Source organism: Ambystoma mexicanum, chromosome 5q (genome assembly GCF_040938575.1).
Source record: "Ambystoma mexicanum isolate Mex_15411 chromosome 5q, UKY_AmexF1_1, whole genome shotgun sequence".
Taxonomy (NCBI): domain Eukaryota; kingdom Metazoa; phylum Chordata; class Amphibia; order Caudata; family Ambystomatidae; genus Ambystoma; species Ambystoma mexicanum.
The window spans coordinates 244,517,207-244,536,217 of record NC_090933.1 but is presented as its reverse complement, the minus strand read 5'-3'; the positions used below and the strand labels follow the sequence as shown (position 1 = coordinate 244,536,217).

General features: G+C 46.4%; 1 protein-coding gene across 15 annotated transcripts in view; it reads left to right on the top strand.

Annotated features, from left to right (window-relative positions):
* The window catches only part of PTPRM (protein tyrosine phosphatase receptor type M), a 2,094,608-nt gene that overhangs the window by 1,997,569 nt on the left and 78,028 nt on the right, over positions 1-19,011 (top strand). For all 15 annotated transcript variants that reach the window (XM_069620757.1, XM_069620755.1, XM_069620756.1 and 12 more), the window contains one exon: positions 1,639-1,788. In XM_069620757.1, the coding sequence (XP_069476858.1) occupies positions 1,639-1,788 (150 nt within the window). The remainder of the gene's footprint in view (positions 1-1,638; positions 1,789-19,011) is intronic.

Genomic DNA, 19,011 nt, shown 5'->3' with positions numbered 1-19,011 from the left:
CTCAGTAGATGCTGATTAATGTATAAAGCGTCATAGTTTCACATTTTTGGATTGACTACCCATTACTAATATTCCCAGATGAAATATCTCAGTCGAGACGATACTGACTCCATAGCAATCCCAAACCATGCCCTGATTTCCAAGAGCTAGATGATGGATATGTGGCGACAGACAATGAGGTCGCTGCAGACTGAACGACTTCCTCTTTAGATTCTGAAAACTGGCTATTCCTATTTAATCGTTCCCCAAGGAATAAATTTAAATTGATATTTAATTGTGGTTCAGTTTAGCAAACTTATGGCCCCTGCTTGAAGGCTCCAATGCAGGGAGAATCCACCAGCTATGCTGCGTATAACGCAAGGAAGCACAAAGGCACTGGTCACACAGACCTACTGCAGGTTAAACATATTGAACTGATCTATGCCTTACAGTTTCCTGAATCGTGCAGACAAGGAGAAAGTACTTTTTGCAGAAAAGCTTCCAGGAGCTTGTTTTTTTAATTTGTTTATTTTCTTTTTATTGTACATAGGCATATCACAAACCTTATACATAGAATAATACAAAGACACACATAAATATAGAATACATCAATACATCTACTAAAACCAAGAGAATCCATATTTCAAATACATTAATAAAATCATTATTAAGGCAATCTTTGACATCAAACATTATCTAAAATACGTTGCTCAATTTCATCAGGTTTAAAAAGGCAATCACTCTAATTAGTAAAGACCTAGGCCGGCCTCCCAGCATAAAACTCCAAAGGCAATAAGAGTTCAAAGAATTAGTATTGTGTACCAACATACCAAATAGTCGCTCCCTTTTTGCTTGGCGGTGTGGCCATTTTACCGTCAAGTGCTTCAATGTTTCTGGATTTCCATTGCAGAAGCAGACTTTCTTTCTCTGAGGGTCTTGTTGGCTTTCAATCGAGGACGACCTTCTCGATGTTTCTAGTCCAGAAACGCCATTTTCACAGCCTCTGCTGCGCCTGAAATCTGGATGAAGGGCACTTGGCCCCCAATGTGTGCGTCCAATTGGGCCTAGTAAGTGAAAAAGATCTGCAAGAGCACGGGTATCATATCAATGGGAGGCACAGCTGGGGGTATAGCTAAAAAGCAATTCACTGGCTTTGGGCACAGGACGAGGCATTGCAACATGGGTTCAAACCCTGGTTCAGCTCTTAGAAACTGGAGGTGTCTGGCACGAAGCACTATATAAATCACCAATAATAATAATATGGGAGAAGAATATGCTCAGGTGTTGGTAACCATGTTTATTTCTGTTAATGAGGTCCTTGCAGGAATGGTACGACTGAACGAGCACCCTTTTGAATTCAGACGTGTTGTAATATTTAAAATGTGTTGTCAATTTGTTTAAACCACTTGATTATTGCACTGAAAACTTTAAATAACGTGAAAACAGCTTTCGGAAATCTTACAACAGAGGTTTCTTGTAGTTGAACAGACCTGTGTTTTGGAAGGGATTTACTCTCAGGGACCATGAGAGGAAAACGATCCGATGGGGGTTCAGCAGTTTGTGGAACCCTAATTCACAGTTTGGAGCTTAAATGTTGATTTGCAGACCTTAGAGATCTTTCCAGTTCCCCATCCTCATTGTTTGTTTTTATTTTCACAGGAGCAGTATGTATTTATCCACGACGCGATACTAGAGGCCTGTCTCTGTGGTGACACGTCCATACCAGCCTCCCAGGTTCGGTCGGTCTACCACGAAATGAACAAGCTGGATCCTCAGACCAACTCAAGCCAGATTAAGGAGGAATTTAGGGTAAGTGGCCCAGTGCATTTGAGAGGAAAGTTAACACAGCTGTTTTGGTGAATGCATTAATGTGTGCCCCCCCACTCCCCAGCAGGTTGCATACTTGAATCCTGGCAGGTGAGCTCTTTCTTTTGAGGTTGAAGCAATAGGCCTTAGCGAGTTGTGCACTAATACGAGTGTCTGTCATTTATAATGCTGTGAAACTGCAAGCTTGCAATAGCCAGGCCAGTATAACATGTCTCATGATTGTAATATGTAAGCTAGGTTGCGGTTTTGTACCTTTCGTGTAACAGGCCTTTTATGACACTAAAACACATCTTTAAGTTTAAAAGGCGTAACTTACTGCCTACAATTACTTATTACAGATGGCTAACGATGCCGCAAGGGCCCTTTCTTGTGCGGCAGCCTGTTCACTAGATCAATGCAACACATGAACACGTAGTATGGAATTATTTGATTTATTCATAACCACTGGGAATTTCTGTAGACAGCATAAAGAGGCATCTTGGGTTAATGTGCTCTATACAAATGTGGTCAGTCAGACAATCAATCATAACCATTGTCAGTTTCTCTTGGCTGCCGTCAATTCTATCATTTTTAGCTTGCGTATCAGGTTTCGTGCCTCCCCAAAAAGAGCAGCCCATCTCCAATAGCTGGACCGTATCCCTTCTGCACGGGTCCAAATGCAACCTCAGACACGTTCTAGAAAAATTGGAAGTCATTAGTGAGGTGTTGCTTGGGACCTCAGGCGCAGCAGACTTGAGTATCCTGTCGAGGCATATCCATGCATTAAGGGCACATCCAACATCAAAATATGAAGAATCCAAATCTTTGAATGAATCATAATAATTTTAATTGATTTTGCCAGCTTTCCATTCCATCGTTGTTTAGCTTGTCGTGTGTGAGAAATCAACTTCCGGGGCACCAGTGGTCCTGGGATGAATATCGGGTTTCCACACCCAATCAGCCCCACACCTCTAGTACACCAGAAAGGATCTGAACAGATTGGAAACACAAGCAAATTATAAACCTCCTTGTTCAATTTTGGTAACATGGACGAAACGGCAGGCTTATCTCCGCAAGGTTGTGGATCGTTGGTTGCAACAAAGCGAAAATACAATTATTTCCCCATGATAAAAGGGTCTGTCCAGTCAAGGTTGTATACAAATATCTACTTTATTATTACCACAATAGATCATTCTAGCACACTACAAAATACATCACACCCTGTACAGGAACGCAGAGGACAGACAGTTTCAAGAAGGAAAGGGGATGCACTGTGGATACTGACAGAATGGTAGTCTGTAAAGTAATTAATCGCAATAATTCAAGGATCCTTGGTTTCACCACAAAGGTAGCAATGGATCGTAAAATGTCACTAGGGGCCTCACAGAACGAATAGGGGGACAGAACCCCAATATACCTTGTGCTTGTAGAAGTTCTTGGTGCTCAACAGGGTCGAGTCAGTTTCAGGGTGCTTTGCAGCTTCTGCGACAGAGTTCAAGACTGGAGACAGCTGTGGGTATCAGGCGGCAGGCAGTTCGGCGAGCGAGACTGGTCGGACGGCGGCAGACTGGCCTACATGGTGGCTCGGGGTCATGAATCTTTGTCTCAGTGCTGGTTGGCGGGTCTGAAGCACTGGTCGAGGCATCTCGGGCAACGTTAGTGACTGCGGCGTGGGAGCAATCAGTGGTGCAGTCGGTTGGAGCTTTAGGGGCTCGACTGGCTCGAAAATTTCCTTTAAGGCAGACGGCGGTTGATGCTTGTTGATGCACTCCTCCTAGCTTCTTCAATGGGTTTGTGTGATTCTTTAAGGCGGACGGCCCAAAGCTGAGGAGAGTGTTGCAGGCACCGGTCTTGTCTTTGATTTGGTTCAGAGACTCTCTGGCACTTCCCACCTAGGAAGCTTGCTGTAGAGCCTAGCAGGACATGCTCTGTGCTGGCTGGGTACTGGTTCTGGAGCTGCTTGAATGGTCCTCTGGATTCAGTAACTCCCTCTGTTCCCTGGGAGATGTTTAGAGGAGGGATCTTGCTTCCCTTTTGGAAATCCTGGCCTTCCTTCACTGGTGGAAGCTGCAAGACAGAGACTGTACCTTCAGCCAGGGTCCAAATGATATTTTCTTGTTAATCCTTGCAAAGTCGTCAGATGATCCACCAAAAGAGGGGCTCCACCCTCTTTTAAAGCCAAATGGGCCCCAGTGATTGGTGGGGGCTAAACCTACCTTAATGAACCAATCCATGGTCCCCACCAACAATCTTCTTTAATATTTGAGGTCATAACCAGAGTGTTTTGCAACAGAAAAGCTAAAGGGGTGAACACATTTGCTAAGCCCCACCCATCTTCCTGTCTGTTGTGGATCAAAGGGTCTCTCTGGTTGATTGAGCTCTCTGTGGTACCTGATTAAAGGCAGGTCTCCCTTGAATTTGTGGGTTCGAACAGACTTTCTGTCTCCATCAAATCAAATACTCCTACCCTCTGAATGAGATCCCCGCTGCGGGGTTTGCCTACTGTAAACACATGTACCAGACATGACAGCTCACTGTCATTGATACTAAGAGGTGGGAACTGTCTTTTGGTTGACACAGATGCATATCAAAGGTGTTGGGGTTTCCAGTCTTTTGTTAGCCCTGCAACCAGGCCTCTTGTGGCTCTGCTTAAATTAACTCTCATCAGTATGCGTCACTGCCAGAAGCAGGGCAACAAAGGATAGGGCGGATCCATGGATCCTTCGTTATTAAATTAGACTGGCCGTGACAGCTGAAATTTAGTTCATTGTGATCCAAGCCACACCCCTTTCACCCCCACTGTAGAATCATTATTTGCAAACATTTGGCTCACAAGTACTGCACTTAAGTTCGAATGCCCTGCCAGTGTTTCCCTAACCAATGGCAACCCGAGCAGCCCAGTTGTCAGTATATGCCAGCCAGTACGTCAATGTTCCCTTTGCATATCTGGTACTCATATGACCGTGTATATTTTTATGATTGGGTTTCTAGGTGCTTTATTGCGTGTTTTTATAAAACATCTGTAGAAAAGTAGTGCCAGGCGTCTTTGCTCTAGACTGTGACGGGTTGAAGGGCCGGAAGCGGCCCTCAGTCCCGCCCTTGCCCTGCCACTATTCCGGGCATGCGCTTACTTTGATGGCGGCCGGCATCTGAATTGTGCACCTTGAACCGCTGTCAGCGTGTGGGCTGGCGGAATGGCCGTGAATTGCTTTTTGATGCGAAGGAGCACTTTGCCAGATGGAAAATAAGAAGCATTAGTGTCGCCCTTCGCATAGCATATAACATTTTAAGAGCACGGTGTATGACCTTAAATGTTAATAAGCGTCCTAAGTGAAGCCTTCCGCCAGCAGGCACGAGCTCTTATTCGCGCCCCTGTTACGATTTGTTCCAGCAAACCTGTCATTAGGAGAACAGCCTCTGAAGCCATCTTCCCCAAGGCCTCGCAGAGGAAGGTAGCTTTTTTTTAAAAAAAAAGATCACCTTCTTGTGCTTTGATTGTGGCACCCTCTCCACACGCCCATTTATCGTGGGTGGTGTTGCCAATGGCATTCGCCATTCTGCCAGCTGCAGTTTACTGTTAACGAATAGATATTTCCTTTGCCCAAGGAGATGTGCACACATAGAGCTGCTGCACGTGCCATCCCTTGATCAGGGGTGTACAACCTGTAGCTCTCTGGCGGTTTTGGGCAACTCTCATGATCCCTCACCCTTGACTATGCTGGCAAGGGCCGATGGGAGTTGTAGTCAAAACATCTGGGGATACAAAGGTTGCACACCCCTGCCCTAGATCAAGGCCTGCCAAAGGGTTGTGTGGTGTGCACATTTTATATTGCAAGGTATATTTACAGGGTGGTTCTGGTCCTCTTGGCAATGTGGTTTCTGCAAAGCCCTTCAGAGTAGCAGGAAAGAATGAAAAAAGCTTGTTCTTTATCACATGTGAAGGCTATAGACATAAAGCAAACAGAAGAAAACGGGAACTTCTAGGCACATTATTGAACTAGACCTGCCCTCCTGGTTGCCCCTACCAGCGATCAATGTCAGATTAAAAGAAGATAGATCATTGCTTCCTTTTGAGATACGTCAAAGAGATGTGCTTTTGGCATGAGCAGCATTGAGTAGAAGCCAATTGTGCAGCCCTTTTAGTAGACATGTTGCGGGGGCAGCAAGCTGACATCATTCCAACTCATGGGCTGCTTCTATGGAGAGTATATGCCAGATGACGAGTTAAGGAGCCACAAGCAGGAGCTCACCAGGTAAGCCATCAAGCAGCAAATGAGCCCTGTTGCCAGAGGACGGGCCTGGCATAGCTTGCAAGGGGCCTCATGGCATGCGGGGCAGACATTCAGGCAGCACCACTTTCTATTCATGGAGGCGGGGTCCCAGTTTCCCCAACAAGGGCCAGCGTGCAAACTGCATTAGTGTCACGGAATTCCCCCCTTCTCACCTGAGATCGCTCTTTGCAGGATTTCTTGGAGGAAGTCTTCTTGCGCACGGATCGGGTTTTGTACAAGCCCGCACGAGTCTCCTCTGACTCCAGCATGCGTTCAGCGTTCCAGGATTCTCAGATGCTCAGGACGTCCAGAAAGCGAGGAAGGGTACACGAAGGAGGTTCACAAAATCCGGGAAACAAGATAAGAGATGAGGGAGGAATGAATTGGGAAAATTAGAGGGTCTGGGAACCAGGGACAGGGGAAAGTTCAGCAAACTACGGAGCACACGTCTAGTCACCACCAGCGATAGCGTTGAGATGCACAGGGCCGCGGGGGCGTGGTCTATTTGTAGAATGTGCTACGTCCGACGTGGAAGCTGGTGCAAGGCGTACCACGTTAGACAGCCATGTGGGGAGTATCAAAGAGTGCAAGCCCCGTTGTGACAAGGACCAGGAAGTCCAAAAGGGGTGCGTTCTGTGGATCATGACAGCATGCCTCCTCCGAAAACCTGTTCCACCAGGTTTGCCCGGGTGTATGAGATGATACCTTCTGAGCAATCAGGGGGTATTCAGATTGGAAAGTGGTTCCCAGGGTCTTTCACTCGGAGGATATCCTTTCCACTCAAAAATTGAATTTGACCCCGTTTATACCTGGAGTCGCATATTTTGGATATTTCATATTCCAGCTGATTGTCCACAACCACAGGGTTCGGTCTGCAGGATTTCCGGGAGGATCCGATGTAAGGTTTTAATAAGGAAGTGTGAAAAACCTGATGAATCTTCTTCCAGGAGTCTGGTAACTTGAGCCGGAATGAGACTGGGTTTATGATTTCCTTTATGAAAAAGGTCCATAGTAACGGGGGGCTAGTTTGTTTGGTCGTAAATGTAGAGGCAGTAGTTTCGAGGACAGCCAGACCTGATCACTGACGGCATAAGAAGGCCCTGGTCTTCTTTTGGTATCCGCATAATGTTTAACATGAGTCCGGGCCTTTTCTAAATGTTCTTTGGCTTCCTTGTGAACATTGATGAGAGTTTCAATCCAGGAGTCAACTGTTGGTACAGGTGTGGGATGTGGGAGAATGGAAGGTAGAACTGACAGGTGGAATCCTTGGCTGCAATAAAAAGGGCTGGTCTTGACTGCCGAATGATGAGAGTTGTTGTAAGCGTATTCAGCCACGGGTATAAGGAGTGACCATTCGTCCTGTACCTTGGTGGCGAAACAACAAAGGTATTGTTCCAGGGTCTGGTTTACACGTTCCGTAGCTCCGTTAGTCTGTGGGTGATAACCCGATGAGAGAGCATGTTGGATTCCTAGAATACGACATAGATGTTACCAGAATTGAGAGATGTATTGAAGTCCTCGATCTGATATGATCTTGGAAGGGAGTCCATGAAGGCGAAATATATGTTCCAGGAAAATGCCAGCGAGTTCTGAGGAAGATGGCAATTTGTACAATGGTGTAAAATGGGCCATGTGGGTGAATAGATCAATGGTGACCATGATTGTCGTATAGCCCCTAGATGGTGGTAATTCCATGATAAAGTCTGTAGCAATGAACTCCCAGGGCCTAAAAGGTAGTGTAGGTTGAAGTAGGAGACCTGCCGGTTTCTTGGTATCATGTTTGTTTTGATTGCAGACTGCGCAGACTTGAATGTACCGTTGAAAGTCTGTTTTAATTTTGGGCCACCAAAATTGTCTTTGCACAAGACGAAGGGTGTTAGTGACACCACAATGCCCGGAGTGAAGAGTGTCATGACAGAGGTTAATAATCCGTAGTTGCAGTCTCTGTGTGGGAATGACCAGGGCATTGTACTTGAACAAATATCTGTCTCTAGTTTTTAGACTACATTGATTCTTTCCTTTGAATTCCTTACAGAATTCAGAGGACTGGGTTTGCATTCGAATGTCTTCCAGGAAACTGACTGCTTGAGCTACAAAAATTGTGTGGGGAAACATCTTTGGGTAGGCCCGATCTTCAAGAGTTTCGTAATCAGGACGTCGAGATAGAGCGTCAGCAATTATGTTCTGTGATCTGGGGACATGATGGATGTGGAACTGGTACTGGGCAAAGAAGAAGGCCCAACGGGGTTGACGGCTATTCCTACATTCCATAGATTGCAGAACTTGAAGATTTTGATGGTCCGTACGGACCTGGACAGGATGTTTAGCTCCCAGAAGTAGATGCCGCCATTCGGTGAAGGCTTGATGGATGGCCAACAGTTCCTTTTCCAAGACGGAGTAATGAGTCTCGCTGGAAGTCAGGGTTCGTGAGAGTTAAGCAATGGGGTGCTCTAATTTATCCTCAAATTCTTGCTTTAACACTGCTCCTATGGCGTAGTTAGCGGCATCCGTCTCCACTAGAAATGGTTGATTAATATCGGGTTGAGCAAGGATAGGGGCTTGAGTAAACTCCGTTTTTAATCGTTGGAATGCCTTGTCCTGAGCTGGGGTCCAAAGGAAAGGGGTGTCTTTTTTCAATAATGTAATGATCGGTTGAACTATCTCAGAAAAGTATGGTATGAATTTCCGGTAGAAATTGGCAAGCCCAAGGAAGGATTGAATCTGTTTCACAGAAGTGGGAACAGGCCAAGATAGTATAGCTTTTACCTTTGATTGATCCATTCCTATTCCCTCTGGACTAAGGACAAATCCTAGATAATGAACAGAAGTGACATGAAAAAGGCATTTCTCGGGTTTAACTAGGAGTTTGTGTTCACGTAGCTGTTGCAAAACTGCCTTTACATGCTCTTCATGCTTTTGAGGATCCTTGGAGTAAATCAAGATATCATCCAGGTAAACGATGACGAACAGGAACAACATGTCAGAAAACACCCTATCCATGAAGATGACGAACAGGAACAACATGTCAGAAAACACCCTATCCATGAAGTGTTGGAAGACTGCGGGAGCATTTGCAAGCCCGAAGGGCATGACCAAGTACTTAAAGTGACCAAAGGGTGTTCTAAAGGCTGTTTTCCATTTGTCTCCTTCCCTGATGCGGATCAGATGGTAGGCACCCCTGAGATCCAACTTCGTGAAGATTACAGCTCCTCTCACCGCTTCCAGGATATCAGAGATTAAGGGCACGGGATAGCTGTCCTTGAGGGTGCACTTATTCAATCCACGATAATCAAGACAAGCTCTAAGCTCTTTAGTGTCTTTCTTGGGAACAAACAACAACGAAGCTCCAGCTGGAGATATAGATGGTCTTATGGTGCCATTTTCAAGGTTGGTATCCAAGTATTCTCTAAGGGCCTTTTTTTCCGGTTCGGATAGAATGAAAATCCTCCCAAAGGGAATCACTGCTGAAGATTCTGTATCTATAGCACAGTCTTCAGGTCTGTGAAGGGGTAGGGCCTGGACTATAGCAGTTGAAAAGACACCCGCGTATTCCTGATAGGCCCTAGGAACCTGTATGTAGTTTGAAACCATGAGTCGGCCTTGCTGGTCTGTTGGTGTGCTTTCGGAAGTTGTCAAGGAGGAATCCGGGAATTGACAGTGAGACATGCAAAACTCAGAACCAAGAAACAAGGATTCTGCTGCCCGATTGATATAAGGATTGTGTTTCTGCAACCAGGGCATACCCAGTACCATGGGGTAATGGTCTGACTTGATGATGTCAAATTTGATCAACTCTTGGTGATGGTTTATCGAGAGTTGGATTTCTTTGGTCTGCAAGGATATAGGTCCTGAAGCGAGAGGTTTTCCGTCAATCGCCTCCACAGGTTGCATGATACGTCGTGTTTCATATGGAATGTGGTGTTTAAAGACCCAATCTTGATCAATGAATATTCCCATAGCCCCACAATCCACCAAGGCCAAAATGGGGTAGGTCTCATTCTTGAATGATGATAGGAAGGCTTGTAGAATCACTAGATTGTTCTGTCCAGACTGGAGTAGGGTCGGGTTTCAATGAGGTCTCAAGGGAAACCTTCTGGAAAGGCATCTTGGTCTTTTTCCTCTCTGCCTTCCTTTCCTGGATACGAAAGTCTATCTGCATGGCAAGATCCATAAGGGCCTGGAATGAACTTGGACGAGTCACTCTGGCTTATCTCTTCATTTAGCCCCCTTCGGAAAAGAGTAAAGCTTGCTTCTGAAGACCAATCCGCTTCCTTGGCCAATTGTTTGAATCGTGTGACATACGTAAGCATGTCCTGGGATCCTTGCCGATGGTCAAGTAGACGTTCCTGGGCACTATAGACCTGTTCTGGGTGATCAAACATGGTGTTAAGGGCCTGTATGAATCCATCGTAATCATCCAGGAGGGCATCTCCAGAATTGACTAAAGGAGTAGCCCAAGTCAGTGCTTTCCCAGAGAGGTGCGAGATTATAATGCCCACCTTCGCCCTGGGAGTTGAAAATAGTAGGGCTTAAAGATAAAGTGGACTAAACAAGAGTCAAGGAATCCATGAAGGGCTTTTGCAGACCCATCGTATTTGTCTACAATGCCACTCAGTAGCACGCTTTCCTTTGTGGCAGAATCGCGGGACAAAACTAGTTGTTTCAATGCCACGTTTTCCGCCTTTAAATTCTGCACCTCGGTCGTTAATTCTTGCATGCCACGCATGAGATTCTGAACGGCCTGTTCCATACTGGTTTCAACTTCGGTTGTTCGGCGTCTCAAACTGTCACGGAATTCCCCCCCTTCTCACCTGAGATCGGTCTTTGCAGGATTTCTTGAAGGAAGTCTTCTTGCGCACGGATCGGGTTTTGTACAAGCCCGCGCGAGTCTCCTCTGACTCCAGCGTGCGTTCAGCGTTCCAGGATACTCGGATGCTTAGGACGTCCAGGAAGCGAGGAAGTGTACACGAAGGAGGTACACAAAATCCGGGAAACGAGGTGAGATGAGGGAGGAATGAATTGGGAAAATTAGAGGGTCCGGGAACCAAGGACAGGGGAAAGTTCAGCGAACTACGGAGCACACGTCTAGTCACCACCAGCGATAGCGTTGAGATGTGCGGGGCCGCAGGGGCGTGGTCTATTTGTAGAATGTGCTACGTCCGACGTGGAAGCTGGTGCAAGGCGTACCACGTTAGACGGCCATGTTGGGAGTATCAAAGAGTGCAAGCCCCGTTGTGACAAGGACCAGGAAGTCCAAAAGCGGCGCGTTCTGTGGATCATGAAAATTAGCGCAAAGAGGAGGGCCGGTAGAAGGTGTCATTTTTCCAGCAAAGGAGGAAGTGAGAAAGTGTGACTTTTTATTGGGAGGCTAAGACCCTGGATGAGATATTTTCCATAGACCTATATTTGCTCATAGCCGTGTGCGTCACCAGCAAATGAGTGAATGGGATCTGACTGTCTTTAGAAGGAAAATTCCCATTCCTCCTAGAATATGCACCAAACATTATCCTTCCTGTTGCATTCCCAGCGAACCATCCTTTGGGGTCCCACGGAGATTCCAACTATCAACCACCCACCCAGTGCTCGGACTAATGGGCCACTCTTATCGCCCAGCTCTTTCTCACAAGGATGGCCACAAGGGAGACTTCACCTCCTCTGTGAAATGTATGCTCTCGATAGAATAGTGGACAAGCTAAAATGGGGTGAAGCCCAATGGTTCTAGGGCAAAAGTCTTCATCGTGACCCCCATTACTTGATTCACTTCCCCAATCGGCTACTTCTCAACTTCCCTATCACTTTTCTCACCCATTTTGAAAGCCTTGTGATTACCCTACCCAATGATCATTAGAGCATGCCATGTCTTTTCTGCAAAGCAATTGCAATTCAGGCCTTAACCACACTGCGCTTGCTTTGTAGCAAAGAGCCATGAACCAGCAAGCGATGCAGGGAGTGGGTGTGTGTCTGGGGAAGGAGGAGCGGCAGAAAGGGTGTGTGGGTCGCGAGTTTGTGGAGGTGGTGCACAGTAGGGGGCAGAGGAACGCGGAACTTGCTGGGAGCATGTAAATAGGAGGTGATGGGGTCTAACATTGGTGTGACGGAGACCCCGACTTTGAAGGAATAACCAGGAGGGCAGTGGTGGGGGAGCCAGGGAGAGCACTATTCTCCCTTTCACGCAGCATTAAAGTGTGGGAAAGGGCACAGCATGGGAAATGCAGACACACCTAATGAGGCAAGGTAAAGACCCACACAGTTCTATACTGCATGGGAAAGACTTGGAACCGCAGGTGAGTAGAGTGACAGGAGGCTTGTCCTACCACTTCACACTCTTGCATTAAGGCACATCACTATGTCGAACCATCCATACAAGCTGTCCTCTATGGAACGCTCAACAAGGGCAAATCTGACTATGCCGTCTAACCCTTTATTCTCTTCATGATTACTATCTGGACTGGGTCCATATTTATCCGAACACCTCCACCCAACTTGCCACAGGTATGAAATAAAGGGAACAGCTGTCACCAAGATACTGTGATCAGAGTGAGCATGAACTTTGAATTCCTCCGCCAGACTCACAAATGCCTTCCAGTCACCACCCCCAGCTAACCAGGACTTTCTGAGGGCTCCAAGCATCAGATAAAACAGTAAGCGTGACAGGCCAGTCTCTACCACAGCACTCACACGCTGGAACCATCATCCTTTCCCTCCGTCCCACAAGAAAAGGGGCACTCTCCCAGCTCCTCTTTTTCCAATAAGCTCTAAAATCCTCTTCCCCAGTAACATTCCCCGACCTCTGTTTCAATCCCACCCTGAGTCCACTGCTTTGCCAAGTCGCCCCAAACCCTGCCTGAGATCTTGCACCATGTTCAGGCCTGTACACATCATCCTGTTTCCTCAGACTGTTAAAATTGTTTCCAAGCAGGACTGTAAGATGATTCGTTTTGTAGTGCATGCAATACAAATATTACTCATAAATATATAAAATACTTTCCTTATGTACAGTACAACCACTCGCACACAAGCTACCTTGTGATTGCAAAACAGACTAGTTCAGTGAAAATTGGGACCTTGATCATGATGATAGTGTAAAGATTATGTATAAGTGAGTTAGAACAGAGCAAGTAAGTTACACTGAGTAACTCTGGCTAAACCTGGAGAGGGCTATCCTATTCACAATAGAAGTCTCATTGAGTAACTCTGGCATAAACCCAGAGAAGGCAATCCTATTCACAAAAGAAGTTACACGGAGTAACACTGGCCTAACAGGGAGATGGTTATCCTAATAACAAAAGAAGTTACACTGAGTAACTCTTGCCTAAACCCGGAGAGGGCAATCCTATTCACAAAAAAACACCTAGTGATTGCAAAACAGACTAGCTCAGTGAAAATTGGGACTTTGATCATGATGATAGTGTAAAGAGTACATATAAGTGAGTTAGAACAGAGCAAGTAACTCTGGCTAAACTTGGAAAGGGCTATCCAATTCACAGTAGAAGTTACACTGAGTAACTCTGCCCTAAACCTGGAGAGGGCTATCATAGTCACAAAAGTGGTTAGACTGAGTAACTCTGGCCTAAAGCTGGAGAGGGCAATCCTATTCACAAAAGAGGTTACACTGAGTAACTCTGGCTTAACCCAGAGAGTGCTATCCTATTCGCATAAGAAGTTGCAATGAGTACCTTTGGCTTAAACCCGGAGAGGGTTATCCTATTCACAAAAGAAGTTACACTGAGTAATTCTGGCTTAAACCTGGAGAGGGCTATCCTATTCACAAAAGAAGTTACACTGAGTTACTCTTGCTTAAACCCAGAGAAGGCTATCCTATTGACAAAAGAACTCTGGCTTAAACCCGCAGAGGTTTATCCTATTCAGAAAATACGTTTTGGCCTAAACCTGGAGAGTGCTATCCTATTCACAAAAGAAGTTACACTCAGTCACTCTGGCTCATGAGCATCAATGTCTGTCCTATTGGTTTGGAAAATAACTAAGCAGCACAGGCTAGAAATTAAAAAATGTATGTGGGAAAGGCAGGTGAATGGAAAGGTAAAATTTGATTTTAACAGCACACAATTATTTTTACAGGTATTATGGCTAGCGATGGAGAAACATAAAAAGGCATCAACCAAAACAAAGACAAACATAAATACGGTGTAAAAAAAGGATTTCTAAAGAAAAAACAATCAAAAAAACAAAAGCAAATATTATATTGAAAAACAAAACTAAAATGAGAGAGAGAGGCAGGAAAGAGAACGTTCATCACAAGCTAAAAGACAACCATGTATCCGAAAGGAAAACAGATTTCCAGACAAAGAACACTGGGAATTGCATAGTCTACAGCAAAACCACTGGCACTGCCCATGAAAGGATGCCTACCAGCAGAGACATTGGACTTCTGTGGGATCATAAGCGCACTCGGAATGTGTTCTCGTGACTCAGAAGTGTCAAAGAACACCTCTGTGACTTTCAGAATCCTTAGAATGGATGGTTGAGGGTTTCTTATTTCCTTCTTCTAATTAATTATACCATAACTATTAATATTATTAATCTGATTTTGTATGTCACTAACAGGGATGGGATATGAAACAGATATTAAATAGGCACCCTTTCTGCATTACTGACACCTTTATTTCTGCATTCTTTTTAGGGAAAAATCGAAAAATAATAGAGGTCCCATTCCTTGAGAAAGTAAAATCACTCAGGCCCGTTTAAAACTAAAGTAGGATGTTAGGGAACAATATGTTTGCAAAATGTTTTGAAATGTGTTCAAACTGGGACAAGAAGAAAGTTCCATGGTTCCATAACTAGCCATGGAGTATGACGTCTTTCCTGGGAAGCTCCTGCCGATCCAAGATTGATCTTTGAAAATATATGCTGACTGAAGCTTGTGAGCCCTGGAATTGGAGAATAGGACGTCGGAAGATGTGCTGCATATAAGTTGAAACTCTCAGGCGCACAGTGACGGAGGATCAAGAGTTGCAGAACTTTGAGAGTTGTGGAAGAGAACGAACAAAGGAAACAAAATGGCAGACCCGGACTTCAAAGGGTCTGCCCACTGTGGAACGTAAAAGACTTCAGCCTGGGTCCGCGCGACTAAGAACTGTCCTTCGGGCACACACAGCGAGCGCGGCTCTCTCAACCGTCTTGCTGTGCACAGAGCAGTGGACCAAGGCTGTGGACCGAAGTGGCGGCACCCCCAGGAGAAGCAAGGCGGGTCGGAAGGCAGCGGAGAAAGACCCGAACAAATTAAGGACCCGGCCGGGAAGAGTCGCGGGCAGGTGGCCCCTCACTGTGGATGCAGGATTGGGTGAGCTCATTGAAGAGGGATGCGCAATGGGTGAGGGGCCCGTGCCGGTGACACCCGCTCACTGAGGTATGCTGCAGTGATATATAGACACATCTGCGGCGTTCCTCAGAGCCGAACGGCGAGAGGCTGTTCACAAGTTGGAGCGCAAGGCCCAAAGGAGCGGACAGCGCTCCTTGGATGTGAGGGGCACTGTTAGAAACTATATGGAGAAGAGAAACTGACACATTGTTACAAGCGCGTGAGCACAGCGCAGGAGTCAGATGGAAAAGAGCGGTGCCCAGAGAGAGGCTACATTGGAGCTATACTAAAATCAACAAAAAGCCCTGTAGGGGAGAGGATGCAGGCAGTGTTACTGGAACTATGGTGAAGGGGTCTGAGCCTGATGGGGCATGATAACAGCGGAGTGCTAATAATAGAGGAAGACATGAACATAAGACAATTGGTTAATTCAGCACGCTGAGGAAAACCCAAAGTTCTGCACAGAAGCAGTGCAGACAACTAACATTGGAGTGCAGGTCACAACGGAATACTCGTCCTGAAGCAATGAACTTGACCAGGCAGACACATGGGACTGCAGAGGTCCCCCTAGAGGAGAGGGAGCCCTGGGGCATAGTGGACCACGAGCGCATTAACACAATCAGGCTGGGACGGACATCCCCTGAACAAGAGAGGTACGCCCAAAAGTTCTGGGGCAGGAACTGGTTTGAGGCCCCTGATAATATAAAAATAGCATCCAAACTACCCAGAGTCAAAGGGAAACAACCCACCATAGAGGAGTTTGCCAAATCACCACAAGTGACCGAGGGGATCAGTGGGAAAGGACAAGGCACTCGCAAATCTGAGAAGTCAGAACTCCACAACCAACAGATACTGAACGCTGTTGCTGAACTAAAGATTTCATGGGAAAGTAAGATGGGCGCAGCAATATCGGACCTGAGGACAGCGCTGGAATCCAAAATTTATGCAGTGAGCATAGATGTAAACTTACTGCGACAAGATGTAAGGTCACTAGCAGAGTGCAGAGGAACATTGGAGAAAGAGGTGAAAGGCAACACGAGCACGTGCACAACTAACGTAAAGGAAAATCACGTGTTGCAACAACAGATGCACAACCTGGAGGACAGAGCAGAAGAGGCGGAGGGACGGGCCCGAAGAAACAGCGTGCGAATAATAGGGCTTCCAGAGGGAGAAGAGGGAGCTGACCTGACAAACTATGTTGAAAACATGTTGCTGCAGAAGATATCGGGTGGAATACTGAGCCAAGGGTTCGCAGTGGAGAGAGCGCACAGGGCCCCGTTGAGTAGGCCACCAGCGGGAGCCCCACCGCGGCTCATCATTGCTAAGAAATTAAACTAAAAGACAGGGAGATGGTCCTGGAACACTTCCGCACAGGCGGAACGAAAAGCAGAACATCAGCAACCATCACAGCGTACCCGGACTACACACTCATGGTGCAGAGACAACGCCTGAACTATGTTACAGTGAAATGGAGAATGCGTGAAGCAGGCTACAGATACATGCTGCTGTAGCCGGCAAAAATGAAGGTGCTCCTGAAGAATAAAGCTTTGTTTTTGAAATCACCAGAGGATGTGACCGCATGGCTGGAATCCAAGAACTGCCCGATGAGAGAGGACGATCAGAGGGAGAGAGAGAGACCGGGAAATGAACCGGAAACACTCACGTGCCGAACCGATGCACAAGAAGCCTTTTGTGAGATAAGTATGGCACATAGTGACATTGGGACTGGATTATAGTAGATTGCATAGTACACCAATAGGTCATCTTATACGTTCTGAATTATGCATGAAGTCAACGCGCAGTAGGAGGCATTATACCAGGAGATTCTCTACCAAACCCGCGGGTAGTTTAGTTGGGATACTGTTAGGACGGTATCCCCCTGCTGAGAACAGAGTATCGGATATACCGAGAAAAGGGCTAGATGCGGGAGAGCCTGAGATCCAGGAATGGAGCTGGGCAACAAGTTGAGGGAGTTAGAGGTATGGAGGGGGAGGGACAACAGTGGGGGTAGTGTGGGAGAGGGGAAGGGGAGTTGGGAAGGGAGGGGGGAGGGGAAGGAGTTGAAGGGTGTGCAGTGATTTTAATTAGGTAACGAGCTTACGTCCACATGCTGCGGCGCAAGATACAGAAGACAAAAGGGGACAGTGGTGGGACTGGGTATGGATGAATGATGGGAGACCTTAAGATAGTTACCTGGAATGTCCGGGGGCTAAATAGCTGCCTGAAGAGAAATAAAATCATGATGTACCTGAGGAGGCAGAAAATAGATATTGCTCTACTACAAGAAACCCATCTCACAAAAGAAAAACAAGAGGTGATAAGGAAGAAATGGAAGGGAACCACAATGGGGGCAACATATTCGGCATATGCCAGAGGGGTAATCACCTCGGTAGCGCTGCATGTCCCCTTTCAGCTACTACAATCTGCGGTAGAGCCGGATGGGAGGATGGTTGCGGTATAGGGACTAATAGAAAACAGAGAAGTGTGTATTATTAATACATATGCCCCAAACCAAGATACTGTGGCTTACTTCAAGGCTCTATATAGTAAAATAAGCCCATACCTGGGGGGTGCGGTCATATGGGGAGGCGACTTCAACTGTACGCTAGACCTCAGGGTGGACAGATCAGATGGGAAATTAGACAAACCCACCCCTGCAGCCAAAACAATGAAAACCCTGTTGAGAGACTTTAAGCTGGAGGACATGTGGAGGCTACACCACCCATGTGATAGACATTACTCGCATTACTGGGCCCCACATAATTTGTACACACGGTAAGATTATATGTTTGCCTCCCCGGAGATGACAGGAGAGATAGTGCAGACCGAATATAACGCGAGAGTCCTTTCAGATCACTCACCGCTGATCTTAACATGGCAGTATCAAGCCCCTAGAGCTAGAATTCCAACCCGGCGGCTGAGAGCCAAAGCATTGAAAGATACAATGTTTAGAGGGGACCTGAGGAGGGAAAATGGAGAATACTTCAAAAACAATACTGGAAGAGTAAAATCGGTCAGCACCCTATGGGAGGCATTTAAAGTGCTGGTGAGGGGATCAGCGATAGCAAATTTCAAAGGGCTGCAAGGAGGCAGAGGAGGAACTAGTGGCTGTCATGCACAGAGGAGTTGACTCCCTGGAGGAGGCTGACCCTATAACCCATTTACGGCAAGTATGCGAAGGGCACTGGGGGAGGCTATGTAACTTAAATTACAAGAAATACATAGAGAGGCAGCACGCTGGCAGGGACAAACCGGGGAGGTTGTTAGCATGGTTGTACAAAAGCGAAACACCAAGGCCAACGATTAGAGCAATACAAGGGGAAGGAGGACAGATACTTGATACCCAGGAGGGAGTGAACGAAGGGTTCCTCGAGTTTTACAAACTATTGCATGAAGATACAGATGGAAGTGAAGGGAGTGAGATAGTGGAAACACTAGAGGACATTGGTCTACCCAAATTGAGTGCTGAAGAGAAAGAGAACTTAAATGCCCCTATCGCACTGGAGGAACTAGAAGCAGTGATCGAGGAATTGCCCACTTGCAAGGCCCTGGGGGCGGACGGACTCCATAGCAAGCTCTATAAAACATATAAAACGGAAGTGCTCCCCTCGCTATTGGTTATGCTAAACAAAGCTC